The sequence below is a fragment of the Panicum hallii genome, chromosome 5, assembly GCF_002211085.1.
Source record: "Panicum hallii strain FIL2 chromosome 5, PHallii_v3.1, whole genome shotgun sequence".
NCBI lineage: Eukaryota > Viridiplantae > Streptophyta > Magnoliopsida > Poales > Poaceae > Panicum > Panicum hallii.
The window spans coordinates 48,879,874-48,902,336 of NC_038046.1; the positions used below are offsets into that span (position 1 = coordinate 48,879,874).

A 22,463-nucleotide genomic window follows, 5' to 3' on the forward strand; every position below is an offset into this window, starting at 1 on the left:
TCCTCCATCTGCCCGGCTAGATTGGGGAGCAGCAACTCATCAAGGTTGTCGATGAACTCGTCGAGGTCATTGCGTCAAGTTGGTGTAGAGGCCTCCGGCTTCCTGGAGTCGGTTAGGTGGCTGTTGAGGCCACCCAAGCCGTTGGCGATGCAGATCCAAGAGCCGAAGATGAAAGTTGTGCCCTCATCGAGCATGATGCTGGTGAAGCTGGAAGATGCCATCAAGTTCTTCGGTGGATGCTCGATGAACACCCCTACCTGGCGCGCCAGCTATCAGTGTTTTACTGCCACAACCACCAAGGGATATCCCCGAGGTGGTGAGTTTGTAAGTAGGGTATCGCCAAGATCAGGAACTCGAAGGTGCAAGGAACATAAAGTTTAGATAGGTTCAGGCCACCGAGAGCGTAATACCCTATATCCTATGTGTTGTTTGTATTGCCTTAGGTGTTGACGTTGTGTCTGTTATTTGGAGGGGTCCCTGCCTGCCCTTATATAGTCTGGGGGACAGGGTTACATGGAAGTCCTAGTCGGATAGGAGCACAGGAGTCCTACCCGAGTACTTTTCGGGTAGTTTCTTTATGTTCCGACTAGTTCTACTACTGTATGAGTAGTTCTACTATGTTACGAATAGTTACAACTGGTGTAGGGCGTGGGCCATATCCCACCCTTTTATCCTGTAAGATGTACGCCATATGCATAGTTCCGTGGGCTCGGGTCTGACAATACGGCTGCATCTAGCTGGGATGAAGTGGGCGGGTGGCGGCCATCAGCTCGCCTGGGATTGGGATGTTGGGTGGATGTAAAATCTCAACCTGAAATCCATTACGAGAAGGAAGAGGAAGGAGACTGCACCTGACTGGTAGAGTGGTAGCAGGGAGGGGGCAATTCATGGCGGTGATCCCTCTATGTGGTGCTAGGCATCTCCTCCACTCAGGATGGAGCCACCACCATGTCTCCTCCGTTCGGAATGGGGCTGCCGTCGTTGCATCTACTTTAGCGGAGAGGATGGGGAGAACGGGGCAGGAAGGGGCAGGGAGAACGGGGAGGCCGGCGACGATGATCAGGAAAACGCGGACGATGTGGGATGCCGGTGACCTAAGACATGATTTCAACGCCCTGATGAACAGCACCTCCTGCCTAACCAACAACATAAAATTGCTATCACAACAAATATTGCAACATGGGCAAGAGGCAGACCTTGGCATTGGATGCGACATCCTATTGCTCTTGTGGCAGCAGATGCTTGGCGCATCTTTAGCCCCTTTTAGATCGGCGGAGAGGTGCTGCCTTGGAAGAAGAAATCAGATGATAGCACCTTCTTGGCGCGGCAACGGCAACAGTGGGGTGAATGATTAACCCTACAGGTATATGGCTCTATAGGTGCCGTGATGGAAGGTAGGGAGACATCATGCTTTTGGAAAGGCTTCCTGCGGCAATCAGGCCATCTGGAATTAGCCCCTTGATTGATTGATAGGGATATCTTGATTTAGTATGGAAAAATTTTGTACTGCTTAATTTATTCCCTCCATTTATACTACTCTATTTCTATTTGTCCTTGTGAGTGATTCGTAAGGAAAGAAATATTCATAAGTCGAATTTGTGCATAAGGAAAGAAATATACGGGGATCAATTTTGTCCCTTAATTATGTGCGTCTTGATGTTGCAATTAGCCTCTTATCAGACCCGGAGCCACGGGACTGTGTACATAACGTAGTTTAAATAGGCTTAAGAGATAAAGTCCGTCTTATCTCTTATTTATCTCATTTATCTCTTATTTGTTCCGTATGAATAGGAGATAAAGCTAGTCGGTACAGAAGGAATATACTCGAGTTGCATTCGGTTACGATTTCTTATCTAGTATTGGACTAGGATTCTTGTAACCCTGACCTCCCAGATATATAAGGGGGGTAGGGACCCATTCAAGAAAGATCATCAGATCATCCTACACCTAAGAGAATACAAACCGCCATACAGGACGTAGGGTATTATGCACCACGCGGTCCGAACCTATCTAAATCTTATGTTCCTTACACCTTCGAGTTCCTGATCTCGGCGTCTCCTCACCTAAACTTACCACCTTGGGTATACCCCTCGGTGAGCAGCCGGTAAAACACCGACATCTGGCGCGCTAGGTAGGGGAGCGCATCGAAGATCCACCGGCGAACTCGATGGCATCTTTCCAGTTCACCAGAAGGCCGTGCTGGCGCCCACCGTGGGGCACCTCGACTTCGCGAGGACGATCGGCGGCCCGCTGATGACTACTTCGACTACTCGCCTCGACTTGAAAACTAGTCAGAATCGACTCCGACTAGTTGAGCTTCATCAACAAATCGTCACAGCTCCATCAATGAGCTCCACGGCTTCATTGACATTCATCCACGAATCAAGCTAAGTGACTTATACCTTTTCTGACTTGTTCTTCACAGGATCGGCTATCTTTTTGGGTACGCCTCTCGACGGGTATGAAACCCTCGGGGGCTACACCATAATCGACTACTTATCTGTGTACGTCTCTCGACGGGCATGAATCCCTCCAGAGCTACACTTCGCCGACTACCTATCTGTGTACGTCTCTCAACGTGCATTGAAACCCTCCAGAGCTACACTTTGTCGACTACTTTTGCGCACTGTGCATCCTTTTTGTCGCATGACGACTACTTTCTGCTCGTTGTCTCCTCTTAACGGTCGCTAATCTACTTGAGTAGCACATACCTTAATCCGTGAAACCTCGGCTCTTTTGTCACGCCTAATGCCTCTACGCGTACACAAGACAAAGATCTCATACACGCTATGAGCAACGTCTAAAATAGGACCAGGTGCTTAAACGTAACAGGTGGACTGCTCGGGAGATTTAAATGGCCTCAAAAAGAGCTCGACACGGCAATTTTTAAACCGAATAAATTTTGGTATCTTCACATTATTACTGAGTACTACTCGGTATCTTCGCATTATGCTACATAATGTATGCATTGTCTTTTTTCAGATCAAGCTTCGGCAGCAACCCTCCAGGCAGCACGGTGTGCCATCACAGTTCCGCTAGTTCCTAGGCTCGGGGGCTGGGCGATGCACACTACTCGACATGGCTCCTTCGGCTCTCCTGGCTCGTAAGCTCGGGGGCTGGACGCCGCAAAACTACTCGAAGATGACTCATATGAAGACTGAGAGTGCAGAAGAAACCCTAAGTCACCGCGCGGTTAAATAAACCAGCGGGAGGTTTAATTTCACTATGCAGAAGGCGAAGAGTTTTTCTCGGGATTTCAGAGTAACACCAATACCACGATTCTTGGATCCTTTTTCCCAAACCTGGGAGGTTTGGGTTCAAAGCTCGGGGGCTGCGGGATATGTGGCATCGACTATTTATTTTTTCAAATTTATTTGAAAAAGTAAGTAAGGAAGATTCAAGACTAATGTGACCCTCAGCCTGATTCTTCGATTCAACCTAAGGCTCGGGGGCTACTTCATATGGAGTGCGATTTTTCAATCGCACACCATATCAAAGATATAATTCGGGGCATGAGCACCTCATAGATTCGATGCAGCCAAAAAGGTACTGAAGAAGAATTTCTAGACGGAGCTTCAGAAGAAGCCGAAGACTACTTCAAAAGTACTCGATAAGCCTGCAATATTCAGCTACGAAGAGCTCGGGGGCTTGTCAGACCCGGGGCCACGGGACTATGTACATAACGTAGTTTAAACAGGCTTAAGAGATAAAGTCCGTCTTATCTCTTATTTATCTTATTTATCTCTTATTTGTTCCGTATGAATAGGAGATAAAGCTAGTCGGTACAGAAGGAATCTACTCGAGTTGTATTCGGTTACGATTCCTTATCTAGTATTGGACTAGGATTCTTGTAACCCTGACCTCCCAGATATATAAGGGGGGGCAGGGACCCATTCAAGGAAGATCATCAGACCATTCTACACCCAAGGGAATACAAACCACCATACAGGACGTAGGGTATTACGCACCTCGCGGCCCGATCCTGTCTAAATCTTGTGTTCCTTGCACCTTCGAGTTCCTGATCTTAGCGTCTCCTCACCTAAACTTACCATCTTGGATATACCCCTCGGTGGGCAGCTGGTAAAACACCGACACCCCTTGATTAATATATAGGCCTTGATTTAGTATGGAAAGAATTTATACTGCTTAATTTATGCCCCTCCATTTATACTACTCTATTTCCTATTTGTGCATATGAAAAGAAATATGTGGGGATCAATTTTCTTCCTTAATTGTGCGCGTGAGGGTGCTCCAAGCAGTAGGTACACCGGGTGGGTATGCAGAAAAATTTGGTGAAAAAAGTTTTAGCATTTACATGGAATTATTTTCCTTCTATCAAAAATGGGTCTCCACCCCCCTTCGTCAAACCTTTGGTAAATGGGATCTCCGTGAGAAGTACGATGGGTCTAATCTTGGTGAGAAAGGGTTTTAATTATTTCATAATTATTTCAACTTTTATTTAGAAAAATATACAAGGAAATCTTTGGTGTAACAGTCATGCTTATCAACTTTGCCCATCGTTTTTGTTGCATGATCTTTCTTATATACTCCACCCTAAATTATTATATTAGTTGTTTTGATTTTTTTAAATACGTAGATTTTACTATACACCTAAATATGTAGACAGTACGGTTAGGAGTGAGATTTGGTGAATTTTGCTACTATTTTTTCTTTCCCTACGAAACATACTCTAGGGACGGTTTCAATCGCTAGATCCCTAGAACAACTCAGTAAACCCTTAGGGAAACCTTAACATTCCAGAGGAAGCTGGCGGTTCCTTAGGAGAAACAAATAAGGCACTCAAACATGGACAAAAACAGTAAAAAGAAGTGAAATGGGTGGATAATCAGAAAAGGCTGCACCATTTTATTAAGGAGAAGTGAACAAATGAGTTGTTATTTGCTTTTTTTTGGAAAAGCAATCTCCAAGAACTCTTGCCGAACATATTTTAATAGAGAAGAAATAACTCACAAGTCACAAACCACTAAAAATCAACGGTCAGTACCAATAAGTAAACAACATCCGCACGACAGAGTTATTATTTGTTGCTCGGTGAAAAAAAAAAGAAACTTGTGTTGAGGAGAAACCTGCATTGAGGCGCAAATATAGCGTGTTGCTCACGAATTAATCGATGAGAATAAATATTGAAAGTGAGAAATGTTGTGTATTCCTCCTCCTCCTCCATAGGCTATCAAATTGCTATGATTGAAGTTTCACACTCATCCTGCCATTTTTCTTCTCCAAAACGATGACACTCACAAGTTCACAAATAATGTTTGCTTCCCCCTTCAGCAGGAAATGCAGGGAAATAAATTCGGGTCGCGTTCTCTTCGTTTTTGCCATACAGGTGCCCGGCGTGCGTGGCGCGTCTAGCAGCCGTGCACGACGTTGGGGGCGCAACGATGTGGCCCAGGGCACTTGCCACGTCACACCACGTGGCCCCCACCGCGCCTCCAGCATGCGGGGGCAAACACGTCCATCTGTCAGTCTACGAAACTAGCATAGCTTGCTGTGCCATCGAAACCCAGCCCCAAAACCAAAATCAGATCAGGAAGAACGGAAGAAATTCGATCGGAAAAAGGTGAGAAAAAAAGGCAAAAGCAGCCCAAATTTGGCAGGCACAACACCGGCTTCTCCCCTTCCTTCCACGGCGCCGTGCGGCCGTGCAACCTACCGGCCATCGATCGGCGCGCCGCCCCCCAAAGCCTTTCCTTCCTCAAACCGCACTTCGAAACCGAACAGGAACAGCCCGTATAAATCCCCCGAGGAATCTATGACCGGCGCGGAGGAGGAGGAGGAGCTCGGGGGCCACAGGTACTTCAGGATGCCGCCGGAGCCGGAGGGGCTGGCCGCCGCCGCGTCGTCGGCGTCGTTCCGCCTGCCGGAGTCCGCGCGGGTGTTCGACGAGCTGCCGCGGGCCAGGATCGTCGGGGTCTCGCGCCCCGACGCCGGGGACATCACGCCCATGCTGCTCTCGTACACCATCGAGGTCCACTACAAGCAGGTCCGTCCGCGGGGCGCCTCCCTCCTCCTCCTCTTACCCTGCTTCCGGTTCGTCTGGCCTTGCTCGCTCGTCTAGGTCGCTGGTTTCGTGAATGTGTGATCCGCCTCTCTGCCTTGGGCTGGACGCGCGCGTGTAGTGTGTAGTGCCTGGCATTTTGGCGGTTCAGAATTGCTGCACGAATTGGGCGTTTGGGTGATTTGTTTCTCCGATAGGCTCCGACTACATTTTCCTAGGTGATCTCGGAAGGTTCGATCGACCCCTTTTGGGGTGTCGGGAACTGGGTTGCTCGTTCGGTTCTGTCAGTAGCTTGTGGATGACTTTGTGATGCTCTGATGTGGATGGCAATGTGGGAGTTTTTTTTCTTATTATCTATACTTTGTAAAGGTAGCTTTTCTGTGCTTGGATTCTGAAGTATTGAATTCTTATTCCTTTTTTCACAACTACTTTTATGTGCTTGAGCTTATGGTGGAGGAAACTGTAGCATTTACTATGTGCTTGGGATTGTAACAGTGTCAGTGAGCGACTCAATGATTGCATGAGTTTGGTTAAATGCATTTTTGCTTATCTGATTGAGTGGTCATTGTGTACCATTTAATGCTAAATAAGAGATTAGGAGTTTGTATGGTCCACAGTCATTAAACATTTTTTTAGCAAAAAGGGGATCCCTAGTTTCATTAAAATGAAACCACGACTGTGCATTCAATATTCCTTAGATCTGCTGCTTTTTGAGGGGCATATACTTACCATGGAATTCAGGCGTTTTTTCTTTTAACTCTTTGCTATCAAAGGGAGGTTAACTTTTCGTTTTCTGGTAATATCCGGCTGTAATTTGGTGGGGGAATGTCTGGGACATTTAGTGCAATGTTCTTAGATGACTGGGTGAAGTAGTTGAGTGGAGACAGAGAACAGAGTGTGAATTAAGATGCTGGTTCTGGAGCCAATAAACCAAGGAACAAAATCGAGATACCATTGTGCAATTTTTCTGAAACAGAATTTGATATATCTCTTTGCACGGGTTAAGATCAAGTCAAGGCAGAAATAACTAGTACAGCTTGCATCAGAGGAAGATGTACAGCTCATTGCTTGTCCCATCAATGAATACTGTGAAAAGACCTGATCCAAGTTGGCTGGAAAATTTGGAGTTTGCTTTTGCTTATGCTCATCTATTGCATTTTCAGCCTCTGCAATTCCCCAAAATATGAATTCTGAATCCATGAAATAAATTTCACTGGTTCTTCTATCAGTTTAGGTGGCTTCTATATAAGAAGGCCTCACAAGTGCTATATTTACACTTTGCGTTGAAGAGACGTGCATTCCTTGAAGAATTCCATGAGAAACAGGAACAGGTTGGTTGTATAGTCTTTGTTATTGTTTTGAGCGATACTTGAATCCTTTCTGGTTTACCATTAGATGCTCTTGCACATTACAAATACCTGTCATAATAGAAGAACTCATGCACCTTTTTTCTTGGCAAAATTTTTTATTTTACAACCATTTAAGAGTGGCTTCTGGTTACGTGTGCATTTCACTATGTTTTCTGTCGTTTGACTTGCTTGGGCCAACACATGCAGATTCCTTACAAGATGTTTACTATGCCTTCCAAATTCCAATGATGTAGCCATGCAATCCAAGTGTACCTTCTAAATGAGGGCTTTTGCTGATCAACCTGACTATATCCCCTTTTTTTACTGTCAATTCTACTTGGCATGATATTATTTTGTGTGAAAGCTTCATTTTCAATGATGGATAATTAAATTAATCTTTATTTTTTGATTCAAGGTCAAAGAATGGCTTCAAAATTTGGGAATTGGGGAGCATATGCCAGTTGTACATGATGATGATGAAGCTGATGATGTGCATGTTCCTTCACAACATGATGAACACTCTATCAAAAATAGGTAATTTGGTGGCCTTGTTTACGATGTTGACCTTATATTGAACTAAAAGAGAAACGAAAACTTTGGCAATGATATCTTATCTTATTAGAGCAGCTGGCTTCCCTTACATATTCATATGCGTACTTGAACTGTTGTTGCAGAAATGTTCCTTCAAGTGCTGTTTTGCCTGTTATTCGACCAGCACTTGGTCGTCAGCAATCCGTTTCTGATCGTGCAAAGGTTGCCATGCAAGAATACTTGAACCATTTCCTGGGCAACTTGGATATTGTCAACTCAAGAGAGGTAACAAAAGCTCTGTTCTGGACTTCCAGTACAAATCATCATGCTAGTTTTATACAGAAGTTTAAATATCACCATAACATTGTGCTTGAATCAGTTAGAAGGCATCATCCTGTTGCTCATTTTCCTTTACACCATAACATCTGTGAAAATGCAGGTTTGCAAATTTCTGGAAGTTTCATTGTTATCATTTCTGCCAGAGTATGGGCCTAAGCTAAAGGAAGATTATGTTACTGTAAGGCACTTGCCAAAAATTGAGATGGGCAGTAAAGGAAGATGCTGTTCATCCTGCTGTTTTAGTTTTTGCAGTAGTAACTGGCAAAAGGTACTGAAAATATCTGATGATTTATTTTATTTTACTAACATGATGCTGACTTGTATATGAACTGTTTAAATTGATCACCTCTTGATAGGTTTGGGCTGTATTGAAGCCAGGATTCTTGGCTTTACTCCAAGATCCCTTTGATCCTAAGCTTTTGGACATAGTCATCTTTGACGTGTCACCTTGCACTGATAGAAATGGAGAAGGCCAAACCACTCTAGCAAATGAGATAAAGGAACACACTCCATTGCATTTCGGATTTGAGGTATTTCTTTTCTATTTACGAATTGTTTGGTCTAGCAGCTTGACATATCACTCCAACCAAACAAACAATATTGCGAGTGCCACCCCAGACCCTACTTGCTTACATAAGAAGTGTTAGTTCTCCTTGGAGATGAGTTTCAGGTAGGACCAGGAGGTGGCTTGTCTAAGTTAAGTCGAATGGTATGGAGAACTTGGATGTTTTGAGACATTTGTACCTAAGCTGCCGTTACAACTTTAACAGAGTTTGATTATTTGTTTTCTGCAGTAAACAAAAACAGACAATTAATAAGTCTTAAGCCACTCAAAGCAACAAGTTGTAACTTGCTCAATGTTTTATTAAGCAATACAGCAGACGTAAAAGTCCATTATTGTTGAAGTCATACCTTGTCTAAGAGGGATACTGCATTTTATCTAGTATAAGGATCGTCTTGTAGTATGTTGTAAAATGTTTTAGACTAATAATTAATAATACTATTGTGAGTCTTACTTTTTTGAGCTGTCATGACGAATTCAGCCAGCATGTCCCTATCATCCCACATTATAATATGTTATCAGCCAGCTCTGAGGAATTGCTCACATCCTCACCCTGCTGCCAGCCAGTTAGGTTTTTTAGGAGCCCTGGTCAAGGTTTTTTTCCTACCGTGTAAGTGTAATAGAGTACTGTGTGTGTAAGGTTTTCTACAGGTTTCCCTCAAAACCTGTGTAACTGGTGACTGGGTGCTTTTTCACCCTTCTTCTTCTTAATATATTGATACGCAGTTCTCCTGCGTGTTCGAGAAAAAAAATGTTATCAATTAGTATGAAGGACTTTGATTACATTTAACCTATCTAGCACTTCAAAGCAATTTCTTATATTTCCCCTTTGTAATTGAAACATGCGTCTATGGTGCGTTTTAAAGCAACACGGCTGATATGGGGTGAGTGGGCCAATGTGCAAACCGGGCCTGGCCTTATCCAACTGGCCCAATATGTATCAGCCCAAGTATCCATATTTATTCCTTTTTCCAGATACAGCAAGGATATGTATCAGCCATACCTGATGTGCATCCAAATTGGATATGTATCCAATATGCAAAACACACCTTCTTGGGTGTATCCATGCTGCATAGTTATGGATGAGCGAGTGGTGATGGTGGCGGCTGCCTGCGGGGTTGAACCAGTGAATGGATAGGACTAGGGTTTCAGGAGGGTGTAGGTTATATATGACTTGATCAATGGGCTGTTGGGCTGTATATGTGGATGGGCCAGAAGTGTGATAAGTAAATCTGGAGCTCCGGGGGGAAACCTGGACCCGGCCCTACCCTGTAAATCCCATGGGGAAAAAACAGACTCAGCCCTGCCCCGAATGGAGTGGATCACTGCCTCCACAGTGATTTTTGCCATCCATATTGCAAATAACTTGCATTGCATTTATGTAGCTCAAAAGGAAAGATGATAAAAATTACCACAAGCTCGTACTGGCCTTGATTTATCTGATCAAGCAACATGGTGTTTTGTTCTAATTTTTTAAATACTGTTGAATGTGGAAGGTATCTTCTGGGGGACGGGCAATAAAATTGAGAACAAGAAGTTCAGCTAAGGTAAAAGATTGGGTTACTGCAATAAATGCTGCTCGGCGGCCCCCAGAGGGCTGGTGTCACCCTCACCGTTTTGGTTCATTTGCACCACCTAGGGGCTTGACTGAAGATGGTAGTGTTGTACAATGGTTCATAGATGGGCGTGCTGTATTTGATGCTATTGCTTCTTCCATTGAGGAAGCCAAATCAGAGGTTAGTTACTTAATAAAGTGAGAATCTTTCTGCTCCTATTTGACTTCATTGTCATGTCTTCAAGATAATTAAATGCTGAATGCAGATATTTATAACTGACTGGTGGCTGTGCCCAGAATTGTATCTTAGACGCCCTTTTCACTTCCATGGATCCTCTAGGCTTGATATTCTTCTGGAATCAAGGGCGAAGCAAGGTGTACAGGTATTCGATTATCATTTTTAATAAGAGAAAATGTGAGCTATATGATTGGTTTTACAAAACTGCATTTTTTCTGTGAGGGTTAGTAATACAGACTCTAAGCAAATCAGTTAGGATTTAATTTAATGAAAACAGTGTTTGACTTTTAAATTTTTTTGGATTATTTTTCTTTTGATGATTTATGTTGATCGTTACATTATCTCAGTTTTTGGTTTTAAGTGAACAAGTTTTTTTTTTTGGTGGTTAAGGTCTAAAGCCAATTCAAACCTATATCTGGTACTGCCTATAGCCAAGATTCAAACAAGTTGGTGTCAGGCATGCTACTGTTAAACATTTGAGGATTAGTTGTATCGCATGCTAAATAAACTACTGCTTATTTCGCAATATAAGCCCGCGCCATGATTGCACACAGACCAAGGAAACTGAAGATTGATGCAGAAGGAGCAAACAAATCAACTTATAATTAGATGTCTGCCCCTTGAAACATACAAATCCAACCTGTTATACATTGTGGACTTATTGTGAAACGGATACTCCTGAGGTTGTGGGCATACCTAGAAATATGGAGGGCATATCCACTGTATGCCTGTGAGATCATTTCTTAAATCATAGCACGAATGTTGTAATGTTCTGAAAGGCCCTGACCTTGTACATTTTTTTTCTACTTTGATGATATGTTATGCACCTCTCCTGCGTATTTGAGGGGGAAAAAGTTACCTACTGTATGGCATGTGGTTGCATGCTCTCTCCCTTCTGACAGTAACAAGTTTCGTATCTACTAATAGAAGATGTGCAATATTGTGATTGAATCATATAAGAATACCCCACTGTGTCCTCCAGGAGCTAATCTCACAATGGTTGCTCTCAACGTGAACCTAGCAGCATCATGATGAGCATATTTATGTATATTGGAATGCCTAGGGTATAGCTGAGTAAATATTTCTACTTCTAGCCTGCCTAACCAGACAACTTTGTCTACTCTAATGTTCCTATTTATGCTCCCAAATGCACAGTTCTCTTAAGTTTCATTGCTCAACTAGAAATTGAAAACAGTTTGCTTATCATGAATCATTTTCTGTGAATAACATACTAGAATTAGCTAGATGCTTGATTATCACAGTAATTAGTTACGTCACCTGTAAGTCAAAATAACTAAGAAATGTGATTTTGTTTTGCAGATTTACATTCTTTTGTACAAGGAAGTTTCTCTTGCGTTGAAAATTAACAGCATGTACAGTAAACGAAGGTTACTTAACATTCATGAGAATGTTAAAGTTCTGCGCTACCCCGATCATTTCTCAACTGGCATATATTTATGGTACAATGGGAACTTCTTTGTATTTATTTTCTCTGTAGTAGCAGTTAATTAAATTCTTATATTTGACTCTTTGCTATGGCTTGAAGGTCTCACCATGAAAAAATTGTTGTCGTTGATAATCAAGTATGCTATATTGGAGGCCTTGATTTGTGCTTTGGTCGTTATGATTCGCCTGAGCATAAAGTCGCGGATTTTCCTCCTTCAACATGGCCTGGAAAGGATTACTACAATCCTAGGTAGTTTTCTTGTCCAGACTTTTTCTCAGACTTCATACATGCATATGCTTCATGTAAACTCTTTAGCTTGTATATCTTATTGTCGTTGTTTTCTAACCTTTTTAAGAGAATCTGAGCCAAATTCTTGGGAGGATACGATGAAAGATGAGCTTGATCGTACTAAATATCCTCGCATGCCTTGGCATGATGTTCAGTGCGCACTTTATGGTCCAGCATGTAGAGATGTAGCAAGGCATTTTGTTCAGAGATGGAACTATGCAAAGGTCAGTTTACTTGCTTTAGGAGTGTTTCATTTGCATCATTGCTGAACTTGACAATGTCACCTATGGCAGAGGAATAAAGCACCAAATGAGCAAGCAATTCCACTATTGATGCCTCATCATCACATGGTAATTCCTCATTACATGGGTACAAGCAAAGAAACAAATGGGGAAACAGAGAGTAAACAGAACCACAGTATGGATATTAAAATTGATAGGCTAAACTCTATGAAAACACCAGCATCGTGTCAGGACATTCCGTTGCTTTTGCCACATGAGCCTGATCACCATGCATTTCCAAATGGAGATTTTGGACTGAACGGTATGAATATCAACAATGGTCTTTCAGATCACGCAAATAAAACCAATCGGAACCACCCACAGCCCAACCGAAAGGCCAAAGTAGATCTTTCTGTACAAGATTTACAGATGAAAGGATTTGTGGACGATGTCGGTTCCCCTGAGGTTTCAGTGTCTAAACACTATGACACCTCAAAACCAGATATGCAAAACATAGATAAGGAGTGGTGGGAGACACAAGAACGAGGAGACCAAGTTGCCTCTGTGCTTGATGTTGGAGAAGTTGGTCCCCGCGCAGCATGTCGTTGCCAGGTTAGTTAGTTCCGTTTACTGGTGATTAAACTATATAATAATGGTTTGATGCTATATTTTTGCATAATGGTATACGATAGTTTACTGATTCAGCTGCCCATGACTTTTTCTCATACCTCATGCAGTTTGGAGTTATTCATTGTTGCACATGTAACCCTGAACATGGTGATTCATGGAAAACTTGAATCATTTCATAGAGAATAGATATAGCATAAGAAAAAACTAGTTAGAAGACAATGTCATGTTTGTCAAAACTGAAGGTGAATGCAACATTGCTTCTTTTACCAGCAGAGAAGAAGGCTTGCCTGGACATGTCTTTGCTCATGTTTGTTGCATTTCTTTTTTTTTTTGTCTCAAAGTACAATCTCACCATGAATTCCATAACATCTTAATGGAAAATCTGAGAGTGGTTCAATTTGGTTACGTAGAACATGTTCCTGTGTTCTATTACATAGAAAAAGAGTATCCATAGACCATAGGCATGAACAGTTCCTGGTTGGCACTTGGTAAATCCTTGTCTCAAATTATTACATGCGGCATTTGTTAGAATCAGGTTGGATCTATTGTCCTAGTCTCAAATTGGATTAAAGTGAATCAGAGATGATATGTTTGTCCTACTAACTTATTTTTATACCAAATAATAACGAAAGTTATATTTGACTGTACCAACATATATCTAACCAATTAAAAATTTCTTTTATTTAGGTTGTTAGAAGTGTTGGCCCGTGGTCAGCAGGAACAACTCAAATTGAAGGAAGCATCCACAATGCCTACTTTTCTCTCATTGAAAAGGCAGAACATTTTGTTTACATTGAGGTATGTTTTTTTTTCTCTCTCAGTTTTGCAATTCTAAGTCATAAGATTAAAGTTTCTAATTAGCACTTGATATTTGGAACTAGTCGCATTTGTATTTTTGAGAATCAATTGAGACTTGAAGTTTCTACATGCACGTAATTACAGCATAGACTGACATTCCATCTAAATGTATGTCTTTCTGCTGGCCTTTGCAGAATCAGTTTTTCATATCAGGTCTTTCAGGAGATGATACAATTAAGAATCGTGTATTAGAAGCATTATACAGGCGTATACTTAGAGCAGAAAAGGAGAAAAGGCGCTTCCGGGTTATTATCGTGATACCACTTTTACCTGGTTTTCAGGTAATGTAAAGTACCAATTACACCTGTTTTGATGCTTCATGGTGGCTGGGTAGTTACATATTTTGTTTCAGGGTGGCATTGATGATGGTGGAGCTGCATCTGTGAGGGCAATTATGCATTGGCAATACCGAACTATTTGTCGAGGGCCTAATTCAATACTTAAGAATTTATATGATGTGGTTGGCCCAAAGGCACATGATTATATCTCATTTTATGGACTTAGAGCACATGGCAGGCTTGGTGATGGGGGTCCTTTGGTCACCAATCAGGTAAAGTATTTTCTTGTGCGAAGTGTTCTGTGTAATAGTAGGTCATGGCTTGAGGCAATGGTTGATTTCTGTACTTTCCTTTCATTCTTTTGCTAACAATTTGAATTTTGCAGATATATGTGCACAGTAAATTGATGATTATAGATGATCGCATTGCATTAATTGGCTCAGCTAACATAAATGATAGAAGCTTGCTTGGATCAAGAGATTCTGAGGTATGACTTTCTGAAATTAAAACTTATGTATAATTGCATTCTACTCTTGTAATTCTCATTTTTTGGGGCACTATTCCTATAATTATCTGGCCAATAGAGGAATGCACCTAAAGGTTTTACAATTTATATGCTTGACTTTCATAGTTTCATACAGACAATAACTGTTGAACTTTAAAAATGGAAATTTTGCTGTTGAAGAGTGTTTTCTTCCATGATCAACTGCAATTAGTAAACATCAAATGACACGATTAGGTGGGTTGCTTTGGTAATCTTCTCCAGCTCCTGCTAGGCTGCTATTGACACAATGATGCATTTTTACTGTCCTTTTAGATTGGTATGATTATTGAAGATAAAGAGGTTGTCAGTTCTATAATGGATGGAAGACCTTGGGAAGCTGGGAAGTTCTCCTTCAGCCTACGACTGTCTCTATGGGCTGAACACCTTGGTCTTCTTCCAGGAGAGGTTTGGATTATATATTTCATTTAGCCTTTTACTACCAAATGAGAACTACAATAAGTATATATGCAGCGGGAGAGAGAATGAATTATAGTTTTTGGTCGACTTGTTTGATTTTTTGGTATTTTCTCAAGTTGTTTGTATAATTTTATGCTATCTAAGTTGTGGAATGCCAATGTAGTAGCTTCAACTTCATTGCCTTTTGGCTTCCTGCAATGTTACTCGGATAGTCTCACGATGTGTCTGATATTCTGGTTCCTCATAACATCTGGCCTAGCACCCGCCTGGTTTGCTGTTTGAAGCATGTCAAGTCCGTCCCAACTGTCACTACCCCAAACCCTAAAGTCCATTGATGGTGTTCAATGCGAAATCAACAATATGCTGTATTTGCACTGCATGGAGCCATGGACTGAGCTATGCTGCCCCATAGCCTTTCTGCACTTTTCTTTCTACATCATGTACTACTGCAAACAAGGTAAAGAAGTAAGACGGGCAACTTGAAGAAGAACCATCACTGGAGATACAACACATCCTCTCTACCTATCTGAACACATCCAACTGAACCAATTCTAACCCTTTAGACCTCTTTCAGCACAACTCCTTGTCCTGAAGGACGTTGCATATGCTTTTGAGTTTTGACAGACATGCAAGTGTTGCATGATGCATATACAGTATGGGGGCTCTTTGTGTTTGATTCCAATAAATGTGCATTCTCTCTTTCAGGTTAGTTGCATTATGGATCCTGTGGATGATTCAACATACAAAAACATCTGGATGGCCACTGCCAAGGTGAGTGTAGTGGAGATATGGTATCTTGAGGCAGTACTTTTAAACTCGACGAGCTGGCATACCTTGTTTGAACTAATTAAAACCATTTGAGTATGACTATTCTGGTACTGCACGTGTCCAATGAATGTTGTGGTTTCATCTGCTGATAATTTTCTATTATCTTTTATGTTCGTAGGATTGCTACATCCTGAGCACTTTTACTTTTTTTTTATTCCCTCAAACTGAACAAACTGACACTTGGCAGGTGAACACCATGATCTACCAACAAGTATTCTCATGTGTTCCCAACGATCACATCCATTCTAGGTTAGGCATGTGGATTCTGTCTCCCAGTTTTTCTTCCATTTGAGGAGAAAGGTTGTGCTCACTGGTCGATCAACATCCTGCAGGAACCAATTTCGGCAAAACTTTGCTCATCGGAAGGAGAAGGTCGGCCATACGACCATCGACTTGGGTGTTGCCTTAGAGAAACCAGAAACTAAACAATATAGAGACCTAGCAGATGCTGACCCTATGGAGCAGTTGCAGGCCGTTCGGGGTCACATTGTTTCCTTCCCTTTGGAGTTCATGTGCCAAGAGGACTTGAGACCATTCTTCAGCGAAAGCGAGTATTATACATCCCCACAAGTTTTCCATTAGTTTACCCCTCTTTTTTGTGAAAGTTCACCCGTAGGATAGTTGTACATGTTATAGGGTTATACTATGGTTGTATATACCTCTATCCCCAGACCAGTAGGGAAAAGAATAGCAAAGGAAGAACCATATCCTTGCCAATTTCAAGTAGAGGATATGAGGTCCAAGCTTTGTATAGTTCGTATATGACAGCTAATTCGGGCTAGGGTTGTTACACTAATAGATTCGTTTGTTCTCGATGCAAAAATAAAAGCCAGTTGAAGTCCAAGCTGTTGCCTTTGTACACGCACCATTGGCATATTTTTCTTGCAGTTTGCTGTGGATTCTTGTGGATGTATATACTCTGTTTCTGCGAGGGCACCAACCTTGTTTCACCCAATCACCGTATACGCAGCTGATACATGATTCTGTACCTTATTAAGAAAAAAAAACATGATTCTGTGGCGCAATGTTGTTACCTGTTGTCGGAGGAGGACGGGGCATATCCGTTAGATGTAGACTGTAGTTGATTGGATTCGTGATATTGGTTTGTGTGTATGAGGACTTCATTTTAAATTGCAGATTTACAGAATGATGCGCAAATTCATTTTGGAAGGTTAAGCAAAGAAAGCTTCAATATTCATTCACCTGGGAGAGAAGCATTTTTTTTTTTTACTTTGTGAGTGAGCCGGTGAGAGTAATTCACCTGCGCTGCACCTAAAAAAAGTAGTATACAAATGCTCAAAAAGAAAAAGGAGAAGGGAATAGTATGTTGTTGAGCCAAGATTAGGTCCTTGGGCCCGTCTTATTCCGAATACCGGCCCACGGAAGGAGAGCGCGCTCTGCCGCTCGCCCGCGTTGGGGATCTTCCATTAGTTCCTTGGGCCCGTCTTATTCCGAATACCGGCCCACGGAAGGAGAGCGCGCTCTGCCGCTCGCCCGCGTTGGGGATCTTCCATTAGTACCACATCGTGAACCGAAGCGACGTGCCGGTTGGCGGAGGTCTATAAGAGCGGGTCGGGAGGCTAGCGGGAGAGTTCACTCGTCCCTGTGGGGGGTGAGAGGCGGCCCGTTGATGATCGTATAGAGACTGACGTGCCGTGCCGACACCCAACTGAACACACCGTCAAGGTGCGCGCGATGTCCCGCCCCTACTTTGGGTGGGCTCGCGCGCCAATTTTTGGAAGGCCCTGCTACCCTCTGGGAAACGGGGCCTACACCACAGCGGCACACAGCATTTATTTTTTCAAGAGTTTCGAATTGGGGCGAGGTTGTACCTTAGTCGCTTTCATCGTGACCAGAATTATTACACAAAATTCTCTAACTTGTAAATTGTTCACGTTGAACGCAACAATACTTTTAGAACCCCAAAATAGTGCTTAAAATTTCACAGACGGGGTCACCGATGCTACAGTAAAAGGTAATTCTTTTCGTCTAAGCATCTGATTTTTAAATGCCTTGCAAACAATTTTGGTTTCAGAATCCAATTGGCATAAACTGCAAACCAGTCGAGAATATGACTCAAAATGGTATTTATTTTTTAAATTCTCGTTTCTTTTACATTTACACATCACGCTCAGATGACCCTATCTAAAATCCTTCCTCACGGGTCAGGAGGACAGCACCTCTTGCATACTGCAATGTTAGATAATGGCTAATGACAGCTAACAGGGAGTACTGTACAGTTATGATGTATATAGGTCATTCGTGCCTTCGTATTGCTGCACAGTAGAACCTGTACAAAAGTTGTCCTCATCCTTTGCAAACTTCTCGATCAGTATTTCCATCATTTTCTTGTACATTGGCATGTAATGATCATTGATCATGGTATTCGACAATCGGATCTTGCTGTAAAGATCTCTAGGGGTCTCGTATATTCCAACAGAGCACTCATCAGCAGCAACTGAATCATCTGGATCGGCATCTGTCGGAGGCATGGCAACCATGTGCATGATTCGACCAGGAGGGTAGAATTGCTGCCTCTCCAAACTATCTGATGAGAACGACTGCCTATCCTCAACATTCTTTAGGACAGCACTTTCCTCCTCCATTATTTCCTTGGCTGCAGCTGCCTCTTCCTCCCGAGTCTGTGCCTCCACTTCAACCTGCCGATCCAAGTCCTTCTCGTACTCATACCACAACTCACCATCTGTTATTTCTTCTTCGGCATGCTCCTGAGACGTTTCATGCTCACTCAAAAGAGCCTCTTCTTCACCTGCTTCCTCATGTACAGAAACACTGGCTGCGGTATACTGCAGCTCCTCTATGGTCTTGGTACCATGTTGGTCTACAATGAAGGATTCTGACTCCACTGTAGATGTTACATGGGTTTCTGTTGTCATATCATCCTTTGAACTCGCAGTAACTACACCTACACCTCGTCGACGTGCACCCATGCATGACCATGAGGAAAATGCCGACCGGCTTCTGGCAACAGCCTGTGCAACATTCTGTGCTTGTTTCATGACAACCTGCATTGGCATATTTGATAAGCATGCTGTAATATCTCTTGGGTTTGGTGGATAAATTTTCTAAAGAGTAACCAGATACCTAAATATCATGAAATGCACATCTTTCATGCACAGAATATTTGAACAGTATCCTTCAGCACTTATGTTTTGACCAGTTAGATTTACAAGGATGTCAAGACTTTATTCAGTTTATCAACAGCCATATCCAAATTAAATGTTGCATAACAGATAATGCTTAATCAGACATGAGGAAGCCATAAGGTGCAAGCCTCACCACAGAACCACACTTTTCCTAACAATTAAATATCATGAGCTATACAGCAACGCAATCTATAATTAATCTATACAATACAGTTTGCCAGCTTCTGGACAAATATTTACCTGGGTTTTGCTTGAAACAGGGCGCAGAAATGCTCCTGCACCTGCAACCCTCTCTCTGGCACCAGAAAAGGATTGCAAGCGAGTTCCTAAGGCAGTGGCTGAGCGGTACACGACATTTAGGAAACGTGTCTGCTGTATTTGATCCCTCAAATCATTCAACCATGATGATGCTGTTACCTGATGATAGATAGGTAAGACATGAGGACCGAGACAAAAGTGAAATTCCTTGCTACAAGTTTTCAAAGAAATCAACCACAGTGTCCTATTTACTGGTATATAAGGTGCATTCCAATGAAGCACAAATATATCAAATTTCTCTCCAGAGATATAAACAGTATTCAAGGCAACAAATCTCGTGCAGGTTTGTAAAGGAGAAATGGAGCTACCTCAGAACGAAGGTCATCGATTGATGCAGTTGATACAGTGGGAACCAGATCAGCTCCATTGACAATCGTGGTCACAAAATGCTTGCCTGATTCTGCTAATTCCCATGTCATGCAAGAAGCTGGCCACAAAAATTGAACTGTCAGTATAGATCCTAATTCAATCTATGGTGAACAGAATAACAGTTGACATACCTGGTGCGAACGCAACACAAGTTGTTGAAGAAAACTCTGTGTGTTCTCTGAGGATGTAGGTTAGTAATGCAGCAGTGCCACCACCCAATGAATGGCCAACAATCTAAGAGAACAAAATCAGCAATTCAAATGAAAAAACAGTTGTGGAAGATTATTGTGTCAAATTATGCAACAATGACACCATACCATAACTCCGAGATTTTAAGAGCATGACCAGGCATGAACAGTATGAATCATAAAATGAAAAAAAATGAATATGCACCTTGATTTGGTAATCTGGGCACTGTCTGACTGCTTCACGGAGGCATGGTGTTACACTTCTTGCAATCCAGCGGGCTGCTGCCACCATACCACAGTGTGCATAGCCTAACACCAGTTTGCTGACACCACCTTCATCTAAAAGTGAGAGGTGAAATGGTACCACAGCCCCAGTAGCAGCAGTCAGAGTATCTTTCATGCTATGTGTCCCTCGAATCAAAACAAGAAACGATTTGGTGCACTCATCACGTAGAATTGTATGAGCAGGCTTCAAAATCTGTAAAAGTAGGACAATTGTTGGAAATTGAAAAGAGAAAGACATACCAACTAAATTCATATTATCACTAGCAACAAATCATGCCTTGAGTGAACACTAGAATAGCAATCAGTACTTACTCACCCCCGCCTTTGGTTCCTCAATGAGAACATCGTCTTGGGAAAACCCAGCTAATTCCCGGAACACAGGAAATGGTTTCTTAGAGAAAAGAAAGCACAGGTCAATCAATCGTCGCAAAACAATCAGCTCTTCCATGATTTCAGGTCCTTTCAGTTCAATGCAATTGCTTCCAGCATAAATACTGGCAACATGTAAATTGCCCTGAAAAGTAATGCCAAATTACAGTGAATTATTAGATGCATACTCAAAAATCAGGATTTGTCATCAAACACGTTAAAAGGAATAATACACAATCTCAATCATACTTTAATGAACTGGGCAAGTAGTTAAATCACCTATGCATCCTTCAAAAGAAACATATGGCATAATCACAGCCATCCTAACAGTTCTCTCAGGATTAAACGTGTCCTAATAGCTCAGATACTTAATCAGAAAAGGCAAATCTACTAACAAAAAACACACTGGAAGCTTAAAAGGGTACACCCTAGGGGTGAAAACTGAAAAAAATACTTGCAGCCAAAATATCTGCAAACTGTAATTCACCAGCAATATAAAGCCAATTCTACCTTAACATAGCCAGCACTACAGCATGACACTAGAATCAGTCCCTAACTCGACCATAAAACCCAGACTTGCATCTCCAAAGTTGCAATTTTTATCGGCAGAGACCAACCAGCACCAATTTCACCAACCTTTACCCCGTCTCTGTACTTTCTATCAAACCCTACAAGCTTATAGCCCGAATTTATTCCAAACCAGCAGCGCAGCATGCTATTAGAAAATACAATTCGAGCAAAGTAACTAACTACCATGCCAGATCCACAGCGCAAGCTTTCAGCCAAATTCGAAATGAAGCCGCGCCATTTCCCTCGGATCCAGGCAGCAAGCAACAAGATGACTGGTCAGCGAGGGCTACCCCAATCCCTCACCTGTCGGCGCATGAGGTATTTGATCCCGAAGGCGAGGTCCCCGATGGGCCACTTGCCGAGCGTCTCCGAGTAGGTGAACCGCAGCGTCTCCGCGAGCGTGCCCACCGCCTCGATCCACGTCGCCGGCGGCTGCGCCGGCCGCCGAGCCGCGCGCCCCCTACGCCGCTTCCCCGCCCCTCCTCCGCCGCCTCCGCCGGCGGAGACGTCCTCGCCGGCCAGCCGCCGGCTCAGCACGAAGTACAGCACCATGGCCGCGCCCACCGCCGTCGCCATCGTCGCCGTCCCCATGGCCGCCCGACGACGGCGGCAGCGGGATCCCGAGCCCGAGCGGCGCGGCGAGGGGCCTCTCTGTACGGCGAAACTTTCCTCGCAGGGGCTGAAATGGAAATATCTCGCTCACAGGGGAGGGAAATGGGTTGGGGTTTGGGTTGCTTCGCCGCGTCAGCTGATGCCTAACCATGAGCCGATCTGTTAAGCTTTCCCAATTAAGGCTAACCGACTAGTAGATCGATTTGGGTGTCCTACCAAGTGTTCCTTGCTCCAATACTCCATAGCTAACGTCTACGCTAAATCCGTACATGCTTTGCCTCCGGACGAATATTTTTCAGCAGCATATTTTGCTTAGTGTAGGATCCACTTGTACTCTTGTGCCCATCTTTGGTTCATAAAAGAACATTCCTTTCAGTGTTCTATGCGCATGATTGCTACACCTTTTATTCATTCTTATCAGAAAGAAATCAGTCGAAGGGGCTTCGGTGCCATCGGCGCGGCAGAGAAAAATAAAACCAAT

At 42.9% G+C, this 22,463-nt stretch overlaps 2 protein-coding genes across 2 annotated transcripts; one reads left to right on the top strand and one right to left on the bottom strand.

Annotated features, from left to right (window-relative positions):
* The first annotated feature begins 5,512 nt into the window (after positions 1-5,512).
* LOC112893326 (phospholipase D zeta 1-like) lies at positions 5,513-16,965 on the top strand. The gene is given in 21 exon segments (XM_025960588.1): positions 5,513-6,004; positions 7,249-7,350; positions 7,784-7,902; positions 8,043-8,184; positions 8,339-8,506; positions 8,595-8,768; positions 10,297-10,536; positions 10,622-10,738; positions 11,914-12,053; positions 12,140-12,289; positions 12,396-12,552; positions 12,622-13,161; positions 13,867-13,977; positions 14,172-14,318; positions 14,390-14,587; positions 14,701-14,802; positions 15,133-15,264; positions 15,982-16,047; positions 16,292-16,374; positions 16,376-16,432; positions 16,434-16,965. Coding segments are annotated over 21 exon segments (3,429 nt in total). The 5' UTR covers positions 5,513-5,773; the 3' UTR covers positions 16,687-16,965.
* Positions 16,966-18,176: 1,211 nt separating this feature from the next.
* LOC112894328 lies at positions 18,177-22,140 on the bottom strand. Its single transcript, XM_025961993.1, has 7 exons — positions 21,674-22,140; positions 20,748-20,945; positions 20,352-20,624; positions 20,090-20,192; positions 19,898-20,016; positions 19,512-19,688; positions 18,177-19,130 (listed from the first exon to the last, which is right to left on the bottom strand). The coding sequence occupies exons 1-7, from the start codon at positions 21,959-21,961 to the stop codon at positions 18,345-18,347; spliced, it is 1,944 nt and encodes a 647-aa protein (XP_025817778.1). The 5' UTR covers positions 21,962-22,140; the 3' UTR covers positions 18,177-18,344.
* Positions 22,141-22,463: the final 323 nt, after the last annotated feature.

What these genes read in the sequence shown, in the direction of transcription:
- LOC112894328 (XM_025961993.1), bottom strand. Translation starts at nt 21,961, where the DNA reads ATGGGGACGGCGACGATGGCGACGGCGGTGGGCGCGGCCATGGTGCTG. An exon ending in AATACCTCATGCGCCGACAG is followed by an intron (nt 20,946 to 21,673) that starts GTGAGGGATTGG and finishes ATTACTTTTCAG; the next exon opens with GGCAATTTACATGTTGCCAG. An exon ending in TTGAGGAACCAAAGGCGGGG is followed by an intron (nt 20,625 to 20,747) that starts GTGAGTAAGTAC and finishes CTACTTTTACAG; the next exon opens with ATTTTGAAGCCTGCTCATAC.